Source organism: Lycium barbarum, chromosome 5 (genome assembly GCF_019175385.1).
Source record: "Lycium barbarum isolate Lr01 chromosome 5, ASM1917538v2, whole genome shotgun sequence".
Classification (NCBI taxonomy): domain Eukaryota; kingdom Viridiplantae; phylum Streptophyta; class Magnoliopsida; order Solanales; family Solanaceae; genus Lycium; species Lycium barbarum.
In genome coordinates, this window is record NC_083341.1 from 10,708,196 (window position 1) to 10,720,213 (window position 12,018).

Genomic DNA, 12,018 nt, shown 5'->3' on the forward strand with positions numbered 1-12,018 from the left:
AAAAAAAAAAAAAAAAAAAAAAAAAAAAAAAAAAAAAAACCAAAAAATATCTTATCCGTACGAACTACGTTCTGACCTGATTCTCATGGTGAGATACGTAGGCAGCCCACATAGGTTTCGGTTGCGCTATAACAGAAAATTAAAAAAAAAAATCCTTACACAAAGACTATCAACATACAGACCCGTCACCCCTAGATAAAATCCAACAAACCCTTTACCCTAGATATAACAGAATTACGCCAACCTGATTCCCTTGGTGGGATACGTAGGCAATCCACATCGGGTTCGGTCCCTTTATTAAATTTCAAACCATTCCTTATGTACCTTACGAACTACGTTCTGACCTGATTCCTCGGCGGATACGTAGGCAACCTATATAAGGTTCGGTCACACCGCAACATAAATTTAGTACACCCCTCAGAACCAAAACTGGGGCATATTTTTTTTAGAAAAAAAATATAGACAAAAGAACGGGGGCATTGACAAGATTAAGGCTACCAGACAGGAAGTATTATAGATCGATTACTTTGGAAGTGTCACAATCTGAAGTTGGCAGAAATATTTTACAACTTACATATGTATACGTTTACATATATATCTTTCCTTACATACATACATTTACATATACATATTTCACAACCTATATACATATAGTCACATTTCCTTATACATATACCTACATATCTACCTTTCAAATCAAATACTTTCTTGCAATTGATTCACTACTGTTCACCTACCGAGGCTTGAACGGAGATCACAAGATCCAAACAAACAAGACGAATGGAGCGGCAACCACGTCAAGCTTCGAGTCAACACGAATCAACTTCCCCCCTCCCAAACTAAGAATTTTTCTTTGAGTGCAGGATTTAAAGGACTGCAAGATCAATAGTCAAGTCTATCAATCATAGCAGAAAAACATCATCTGGCTCAACATGGCCTCGCCTAAAAAAGCCGAACGGCTTTATTTCTAACTCTAACTTTAATTTTATTTTATCACAATAACTTTATGACTTTATATACCTGTTTTGAAGGTTGATAAGATTGAAGGCAAATTGAATCAAGATTACGTGTCCTGAATTGGGCCTGTCACGATACCATCGACATCATTAACCAAATGACTATTCTATCACTTTTATTCCATACTTTATCAATTACTTTCTCATATACTTTACCAACTTTAACGACTTTATCCTGAACTTTACAGGAATCAATGTCAGGTCTCCGAAGACAACCGGAGGCATCATTTGGCCTCTTCGGCACAAGCCAAACGGCTACACTCTTACTTTATCCCCTACTTTACCTCCTACTTTATCATTTACTTTACCAACTTTAACAACTTTACCCTGAACTTTACAGGCATTACCATCGAGCCTCCGAAGACAACCGGAGACATCATCCACTTTACAACTTTATCCTGGACTCTACGGGAATCATCATCAAATCTCTGAAGACAACCAGAGACAGCACATGGCCACACGGCCTCATACGCACAAGCCGGACGGCTGCACTTTGACTTTACTCTCTACTTTATCATCTACTTTACCAACTTTAACGACTTTATCCTGAACTTTACAGGAATTATCATTGAGCCTCCGAAGACAACCGGAGACATCGTCCACTTTACAACTTTATCCTGGACTTTACGGGAATCATCATCGAATCTCTGAAAACAACCGGAGAGATACCATCAAGTCCCCGAAGGCAACCGGAGACATTACATGGCTATACGGCCCCATATGCATAAGCCAGACGGCTACACTTTGACTTTACTCTCTACTTTATCATTTACTTTACCAACTTTAACAACTTTACCCTGAACTTTACAGGCATTATCATTGAGCCTCCGAAGACAACCGGAGACATCGTTTGGCTGTACGGCCTCATCAGCATATCATTGAGTCTCGACAACAATCAGAGACATCACACGGATACAAAAACCTCACATGCATAAGCCAAACGGCTATACACTTACTTTACTCTCTACTTTATTGTTGTACTTTACCATCCACTTTACATACTTTAACAACTTTACTTTGAATTCCGCAGATATCATTTATCATCAAGTCCAGAAGATAGCCGGATGCCTTATTACTATCATTAAAACCTTCAAATGCAACTAGAGATATTATCACATCCTCAACATACGCATCACGCATTCATTCAAGTCCATGAAGACAACCAGAGACAACATTGGCCACACGGCTTCATTTGCATTCCCATGCTCATATTTACTATCATTTTACACTCTTTATAATTTTACACTTTCAACATTATTACTAATTTTGACATGAATTTCAGTTTTGGCAGAATAAACAACCTGCAGAGACGCAACACTACGTGGAACTTTATCTTACGCAGTGAACTAGGGCAAATTTGCTGAAGAGGAATATCAAACTCATAAGCAAGGGTCACGAATCTACTCTCGAACTCAATTCCGCCTATGTCCACAAACACGTGATACGTGGGTTAATTTCTCTTTCACATCCTCCGCTAAAACTCTACTAAATCTACTCTTTTCACAATCTCATATTCCTTTCTACACCCCAGCGTCTCCATAACTCAACACTGGGGCATCTTTGAAGAATTCACATCGTGCCTTGTAGAGTCCTACTTAAAGGTGTTTTGCGCGCCACATTTATAATTAGGAGGCTATAAGCATGTGTTCCATTCTTGAACGCTCTCGTCACCTGTCCACAACCCCTACAAGATTATGAATCCACAAAAACTTTCGAACTACACATGGCCTGATTCTCGTGCAGCCCGAGATATGTAGGCAACTCGAAACTGAGATTCGACCATAAGTTTCCATAATTCCTGCGATCCTCATAATATTTTCCATCAATTTTCCAAAAAAATCGTACTTTCTTATAAATTCATATTCGTTGATCCAAACAAAATTGGCTACTACGTCAAATTCTTCGCCCGAAGATTCTTGCATCATCTCCGGTCGAAGAGGGGCATCTGTTGACACCCAATTTTGTCCCTCTCCTATTTAATTTACCCGGGTTTCTAAATTTACTGACGAGCTAAATACTTTATTTTCACTACTATTATTTTCGCTACTTTTATTTTTTTAAACATTATAAGTATTACTTTATCACAGATTTTAAACGGTTAGTCATCGTTTCCTTTTTTCGGGTTTGGAATCGTTAAATTAATTACAAGACAACACTTTGCAAAATATTTATTTTTTTTCTACATATTAATTATTTACATAATATATATTATACCAGTTATTAAACTAGAAGCCCAAGAAATAATTTAAATAGAGAAGGAAGGACCAACAATTTTTAGCTAAATTAATGACTTTAAAATACAATATTATTTCCCTACCCAAATAATTAGCCCACATCTTTAATACTCAACCCACATTATCAGCCCATATTTAAATTAATGGACCAGCCCAAACGGACCAGCCCATTACCCACGTTTTCAACAGATCCAGCCCAACCACACTCACCCGACCCGGCCCACCATTTCCCCTTCCCCTTTAACCTAATTCCCTTCCCCCTTTCATTTTCCTCTTCTTCTTTCTCCCGCCTCCCCTCATCTCTTTCTCTCTTTTCTTTTTCCTTTTTTTTTTCCATCGTCGCCGCTCCTTGATTCCCTCCCTTTTTCGCTCACTCCTCTCTCTTTCTCCTTTCCGCCGCACCCCCACATACGCTCCCCTCCACTCACTTTTGTCCCCCACTCCTCCGTCTCTCTCGCACTCTCCTCTCTTTTATTAAACCAAACGAAGCCCTATAAATGGAGGGGGGACGAAGGAGAAGAGGGAGGGGGAAAAAAACAAAAAATCTGGAACAAAAAAAAGAAACCCGATGAACTGAGATAAAACAAGGACTCAGCGTTTTTTTTTTCTTTTTTGGTTAAAAGAACAGAGGGAATTCAACATTTTGGGGAAATGCCATTACTTTAGAAGTTCGAATCTGCTTCACTTTAAGTTTGTTTCGAGTCATTTTTATTCACGTTTTAGGATTGCCAAAAAAATCAAACCAAACTCCCTTTTAAAAAAGAGTGTTCGGTTCTGTCGAATCTTTCGATTCGAAAGACTTTTTCTCGAGTTCGAATTCGTCGCGTTCAAGTGTAGATTCGAGGCTTCGACATCCCCAGTTCATTGCGCGCAAAACAGGTAAACTTCGATATATTTGTCATTCGTGATCTTTAATTTCTGTTTGTTTAAGATTTTAGCTCATTCTGCTATATGCTTAGTGGTTATGAAGTTTCTTTGTCGTCGCGTTATTTGTTTGACGTTTGGATGCTGTTAGGATAGAATAACGATCGTTAAGATGAAATCTGAAAGATGTCTGTTGTAGTTTGGATGATTAGATGAAATTTACAGGACTTAGAACTTATTTAAAGTCAAATATACATAGGATATACAATGGGTTATCAACGTAAAAAGAACGTATACGTTCGATATACATCTGATATACACGCCATGGTGTGTATATCTTAGACATATCATGTATATAATTAAAGCAGGTCAGCACTGTCCCTCTTTTGCTCTATTTGTCTTGAATAATGTATTCTGTTATGTAATTAACTTATTTGGATTGGATATGATGAAATGATTCTGCCCCTTGTCGATGTTGTCTGTTGTTTCGATTTGGCCTCTAGTTTACGTTCTATGCTCAATCCCATTAGCAACTATGTATTAGGTCCAGTTCTATTTGTTTTGTCTGATGAGTATGTTTTATATGAAATTAAATATGTCTTAGATCCTGATATCAGTTATGCGCGAGTGTTTCGTTTATGAAAATTTATGAAATAAATCATGTCTGTGCTGTCTCTGAATATCATACTCTAATCCCCACGACTTGAAGTGAAACCTTTCGTTGGTTCAAATGATCAGATGAACTTAAGGCTGTTTGCAGTAAAAGGGAAAAATCAAGACTTATCCTTTCTGTTAGTAGGAGTTGGCATGGTCTACTCTTTGGTTCATAGACGCGGATAAGTTCTATGCTAATTACTTGCTTATAGTTAGTGAATTTAAATTCTGCTTAGTGAGCATATTGTTAAATCTGCCTGCATACTTTATTTATAAGAGTTTACTTGCTTAAATAACTCTGTTGTACCTATTTAACTGAGGCTGTTTGTGCCATGTATAATTGAACTTGCTTGGTATATCGCCCCTGTCCTAAACTGTTTGGTATTGTCTTTCTTTCCTATATATGTTGCTGTTATTTCTGAAATATGGCATGAATCAAAACTTAGTTCCTTATAATGCGATGGGTATTTGATAGAAGTGAGAATCATCTTAACTCTGTGTTGAAAGAATCCTTGTACAAAATGCTCTGTTCACTCTTAATGTCTTCCATGATAGATGCTGCATTATTGTACAAGTATCATGACTTGACATTCCCTGTAATTTGCCTTTGTTTCCTATTGACTTGGTAGGCTTTATGGTGTATAATAACTGGTTGACCTGGTATAAATATGATGAAGAATAAAATCAAATAGATAAACTGATCAGGAATATTAATAAGAGTACCATGTATTCAGAACTCAGCCTGGCTTATTTCATTTGATAAAGGCAAATCAAGCTAAAATAAGACCTATAGAATACTGATATCAGGACTATAATGCTTAAAATCCTCCACTTGGGCATGATCTCTGGGTTGGGTTTGACTAAATAGGCCCTTAGAACTAGTGGAAATCTAAAATGCTTACCATATGACCTATTTGTGAAACAAATATTTTGTTGTCTTTGCATCTGCACATTGCATTTTGGGAACCTGTTTTATTACCAGCTGAGTCTTTATCCTTTTTTCGAATCCAGTTGTGCGAAATACTTAAAGGTTTGATTAGGTCGAGTGTTTAGAGGATCACTATTTAGAATCAGGTTTAATCCAGGGCCATTTGGTTACTTGCTTGCCTAAAATACCTTTGAATCTTGTTTAAAGATCTTGAATGCCTTAAGGTGAGAGTTGACACTAGTCTTAATCAACATATTTGTTTGTCCAGACCTAAAATTTATAAAAGGAGTGAATCAAGTTGTTAATCTGAATCTATATTTTGAGTCATGAGATTCCTACGCAGCTTTATCTGAAACAAAATTGGTTCAGGGTTAAAATGGAAATCTACTTACTGTCCTTCTGTTGAATTATTTGTGCTTTGGTCTGAGTTTAATACGTTGTCCATATGTTTAGTTATTACTACTTGACATATTGTCTCATATACACTTTCTATGACTTGGTCGAACAAAGTCTACAATACGATACAACCCGTTGAGTGTTTAGATTAGTTTGTGGGGGTTCGTTGAAATGAAGTTTACAATATAGTATGCTTAGATTTCATACTGGCCCACATTTGGTTCTTAATGAATTTCAGTTAACGCCCTAAATTCCCCCGTATTAATTCTGCCGCTACTGTTTGCGTATGGGTGCATACGAAAAATGATGTTTGCCCATTATAAAAATATATCTCAATTATAAGTTGTGGCTCAATAGGAGCCTGGACAATAATGATGTACTGTCAACATGTAAACTTTTTTCTCTTTTATAAAAACTTGATTTGGGTTTCGCTGTTCCACTATATATTGTAATCCCAGGTTAACTGCCATCTCTTACTAATTAAATCTATACACAAGGTGTATAGACATATACAAATGTTTATATAATTCAGTGTATATTGCGCTGTATATCACATATAACTCTCTTGTATATCTTCACTTTACTAATCTTTTCTTTCGTTTTATGCATGAACATCGCGCACGAGTTCGAGGACTCGTCGCCTTCCACATTCGGTGTCGGGCTAAAATCCCAGCCAAATCCTCCTCTTGAATCAGCCTTCCATTCGCAGCAAACAAACTCTGGGCCAAGGCCCATATGGCAGAAACGGCCTTACAGCCATGTTAAAATCTGGACTAAAGCCCAGCAGCGGAAACAGTCCGCAATAGTTGGGCCTAAACGGGCTAGATCCGACATTATTTTTTTTTTCGCTATCTTATTTCGTTGTGTACTTCTAATTTGCCTTGCATGACTGATTTCTTTACTTTGTCTTATTTCTTTAATTTAGATGAATCTTAGTTTGACATTAAGGAGTTTAGTTTAGTAATGGGTAGTTAATTCCGCAAATTACATTCACTTCCGTTTTATCTTCTAAACTTATTTATAGTATCCATAACATTTATTTGAATGACTGATTTTCAAAATTAGCACGACCACATCGAGCTAAAAGAATCAAGATTTACTCTTTTTATCTTAGAATACTTGAAATACATATTTGTTAAAACATTAATATTAATCTTGCAATAATTTTACAAATACATTTTAATTTGCTAGTTGGCGTAATTCATAATACGTATGAACATTACTCATTCCGTTTCTTTTTTTGGTTTACTTATAATTAAACTCTTTTTATTAAATCACTACATTTTTTTACAAGTATTATTTCAAACAACATTATTATACTTTCGTTTAAAACCTTGACGACATTTATAAGTCGTGTCTACAAAATAACATTAGAAATACTCTTTTGTACAAAGTATTATTTTTACAAGTCCTATTTTAAATAGCATTCTTACTTATACGTCTATCTATAACTTCAGTCCTATTTACCAAGTTATGTTCTTTTCTATAATACTATATTTACACTTAGCTTAATTAACTATAAGTCCGGTTGGTTAACCATTGTTAATGGGTCTTAAAGGGTGCCTAATACCTTCCCTTTAGACTAATTGAACCCTTGCCTAGAATCTTAAGTTTCGCAGATCTTAAACAGAGTTAAATTTAAACATAACTTTAATAAACTTTAGGTGTCCTAATTCACCGTAAATAATTAGGTGGCGACTCCTAAAAACAAAACAACAAAAACAGGAATCTCCAATATGTCGTACTTCTAATTTTAACCTCCGGGGTTAAAAAATGGGGTGTGACACATATTCCCAAGGACCATTCACATGAATGTCCCTATTTCGGGGTAGTCTTTAATTTTTACGCCTTAAATTTGTGGTCTTTAATTTTTACACTTCAACATTTTGGCGCAGCATAATTTAGATTTCGCTCGGCAAAGTTTCACATTCGGGACATATATCATGACATCCACACAAGTTATGCCGAAAAAGACAAAACTTTCAACACTCAATATAATCTGAAAATAATCACAACTTATGCTGCATAATTCTACAAAACTTGTGCCTAGTGAGGCAAATTTTTACTTTCCGAAGATAAAAAGTTACAGAACTTACGCCGAATGAAACAGATTTGAATATTTTCATTAAATAAACAACGGAAAAAAATTAAACACCACAATTATGAGGGCCAAAAATTAAGGGAAAAGGACACTGTGTGTCCACTCAGCCAAACTAATCCCACATTTAACCATTGTTTGGACTTAATCCCACTAGGTGTCCGGTCGGCCCAAATTAATGCCAAAAAATGGTCAGTCGGCCCAAAATAATGTCAAGGCTGGCCGGCCCAACAGCCCAAGCGCTTAAAAAAAAAAGACTTTTTGTGGCGACTTGGGCTGCTACAGCATATATACATATGTTGGAATTATACATACACTTTATATACAATAATTATACAGTTTATATACATATGCTGGAATTAAACATACATTTATTATACACATATTATGCAATAATGATATGATTTTTTTTACATATACAATAGTGATACATATTATATACCACAATGATACGGTTTGTATAATACATTTTTTGTACGTATGGTACACTTTCCATACAAGACTGATACAGTTTATATGCACATGCTAGAATTATATATAAACTTTCTAAACAAAAATGATACATATTATATACAAAAATGATGCAATTTTCTATTCTATACAGGACAGTTGCACTGTGCTGATACACATCTGTATGTATTCTTTTTTTTTTTTTTTCTTTTTTATAGTGGTAGGAGAAGGAAAAATGAGGGGAGGAAATTACAACGTGGGGATTTCTAATTGCACAAGTATCTCATAGTTGTTGTATACTTAGTTTTCTCCAAATTCTCCGCTAGTTGCGCTAAAGATTGCAAATTGCAACGTACAATAGTATCAACAAACACACACGTTTCTTCCTTAGTATTCCCATGTGGAACATCCACAACATAAGATTCCACCACCTCCGTCCCTTCACCATCACCACCATCCTCCTCCACCGTCCGATGAAGCGTCGTCACCGACCGATAATTACTCAACCGGTGCTCCCCACCGATAATACTAATACTCATAACATGCTTCTCATCGTCTAGAATTTCGAGCCTTTCGATGCTCGAAGCCGCTGGGAGACCGGAGATGACGTGGACTTCCCTCAGGGAACCGGTTTTTTTCCCGTCTCCGAGGATGACGTGGCAGCTCTTGAGGAAGTGCTTGTAGGTTTGCGGGGTGTCGAATCGGCTGATAATGGACCATATAGTGTCGATGGAGGCGGATATGGATTGTACTATGGTGGAACAACATTGGTTGTTGTTGGTGGGACCCACAGCATGGTTGTGGTAATGGAAGAGGTTGTCGGGGATTGGCCATGTGGGATGTTGTTGTTGTTGTTTGTGGAAGTTTTTGGAGAGTGTAGTGGTGGTGTTATGGTGGTTGATATGATGGAGTTGAAGTGTGGAAGTCATCTCTCTCAGAGTTTTCTTGTTGTGCTTTGATAAGAGAAAGTGAGATGAGATTCTGAGAATGGATTCTGATATAAATATATGAATGATGATAGATGGATATACATGTAATCGATCATGTACAAACGCGCACGCACATTAGGCTTAGATTAATACATCGTTAGCCGCTAAAATATGTGAGCCAAATTTTATTTAGACACTTGAACTACGACTTGTTCTAATTGAGCATCTGAATAGATGGTAAAATGTTTATATTAGATACTTTTCTTTCAAAAATTGAATTTATTTTTGTCCGTGATCGCAAATGCCAATTATATAAATAAGTTAATCACTTAAAATATATCATATTTTTTAATTATACACATCATTCTCAATTGAAACATGCCTGAGATTTGACAGCTTACTGAGGGTAATTTGTATAATTAACGGAGGTGATGTATTTTAAGTGATTAATTTATTTACCTAATGGATATTTGAGAACATGCGCAAAAAGATTTTCAAAATTTTAACTGAAAGTGTCCAATATGAACATTTTATCGTGTGTTCAATTGGAACAAGGTTTAGTTCTAATATCTAAATGAAATTTGCTAGCAATTTTGAGGGAATGTCAATGTATTAAGCCAGTAAATTATGAGTTTAACTATTTATTTCCCTTCAATTTATGTGACGATATTGACTGGACACAATTTTTTTTTCTTTTAAAGATTAAAATATTTGGCCTAGAATAAACCTCGTATCCTCTACAAAAAGTAAATACTACTCCCTCTGTCCCAAAAAGATTGTCCTCCTTTTCTTTTTAATCTGTCCCAAAAATATTGTCCCCTTTCTATATTTAGAAACAATTTAACTTTATGAGATAATTTACAGCCACACAAATATCTAAGGCTTGTTTTGGACCACACATTTCAAAAGTCTTCCTTTATTTTTTAAATTTTGTGTCAAGTCAAAAGAGGACAATTTTTTTAGGACGGAGGGAGTAACTATTACAACAAACCTTGAAAATATTTGTCTAGTCGTGTCATTTTAGTTTGATAAATCCTCGGAGAACATCAACTTTGGAGACAAAATTATAGAAGAGTTGGCGTTTTAGCTAACTTCTTACGTTAGGGCCATGCAAGTTGATGATCAAGTTGTTGCTAAAAGCTCATTTAGACGCAGTCTGGAATAAAATTGCCCCACAACTTTCCTACAATTACGTTATCAGCCCAGTCAATTCTTGTGTGTGGTCGACCGGCGAAATAGTTGTTTCGACAAGTTAAAATTACAAAAATAAGTCAAAAGTCATAAGTTAGAATTTTTTAATTTATGAATTTTGGCTTATAAGTCAAAAACATAAGCCCATTCAAACGGAAGTCTAATAGGCTGTTTGGTCAAGCTTCTAAAATTAGCTTATTTTAAAAAGCACTTTTTAAAAAAAATATTTTTCAAAAAAGCACTTTTGGCAAAAAACAGTTTGTGTTTGGCCAATTAATTAAAAAACACTTTTGAACAGCAATTAGTGTTTGGCTAAACTTTTAAAAAGTATTTCTATTTGTATTTTTCTCAAAAGTACTTTTAAAAAAAGTGCTTCTGGGCAAAAGCAGTTTTTTTTAGCTCATGAAAAACTATTTCTGCTACTCTCCAGAAACACTTATTTTCTCCCAAAATCTTGGCCAAACACCTCACTTTTTTTCAAATAAGCACTTATTGAAAAATAAATACTTTTAGGGAGAAAATAAGCTTGGCCAAACAGGTTATAAGTCGAGTTGGTTCGAGTCCAAGCTTGACTGAGATGAGCCAATTGTTTTTTTGGTAATTACTTCCTCCGTCTACTTTTATTTGTCTACTGAACTAAAAATAGATGTCCATTTACTTATTCGGTTCAAAAAATCAAGACATAATTTATCACTTAGTTTCTAATTTACCCTTATTATTAATTATAATCATTTTTCAATGCATTCTCCAAAATATTAAATTTATTATATTTAAAAAGTGATACAGTAAAATTGTCATTTTATTTATTGATCCTTAAGGGAGTGTCAAATCATTACTAGACAAATGAAAATGCGCGGATGGAATACTATATTAGAGTTATTTCGTATTTTAAGTAGGGGTGTTTTTGTCCCATTTTTTTGTCGGCAAAAGAGTGCCTAGTGATATAACTTTTAAAATGGTACTCCTTTGTCACAATTACAATTCAAATTTCGAGAGTTAAACCTATTAATTTTGATCATATTTTCAGACAAAAAATCTTTAAGTTTTTTGAAATAAATTTTACATATTTGAAAACGACGTAAAATGTACTATAAGTCACAATAATTGACAATTCAAATATTTAAAAGTCATATGAAAAATTGTGATCAAATAAAAAACTCGTTTGAATCTCGAAATCCAAAAAATGCTATAGAGACGAAGGGATCAGTAGCTTATTATGTTTGGTTACCGACGTTAAAAGTCGCTATTTGCCAAACAT

At 35.2% G+C, this 12,018-nt stretch overlaps 1 protein-coding gene across 1 annotated transcript; it reads right to left on the bottom strand.

The window, feature by feature from the left end:
* Positions 1–8,701: 8,701 nt before the first annotated feature.
* Positions 8,702–9,750, bottom strand: LOC132640419 (abscisic acid receptor PYL4-like). Its single transcript, XM_060357011.1, has one exon. It carries the CDS (start codon positions 9,567–9,569, stop codon positions 8,907–8,909), a length of 663 nt encoding a protein of 220 aa, XP_060212994.1. The 5' UTR covers positions 9,570–9,750; the 3' UTR covers positions 8,702–8,906.
* Between the last annotated feature and the right edge of the window lie 2,268 nt (positions 9,751–12,018).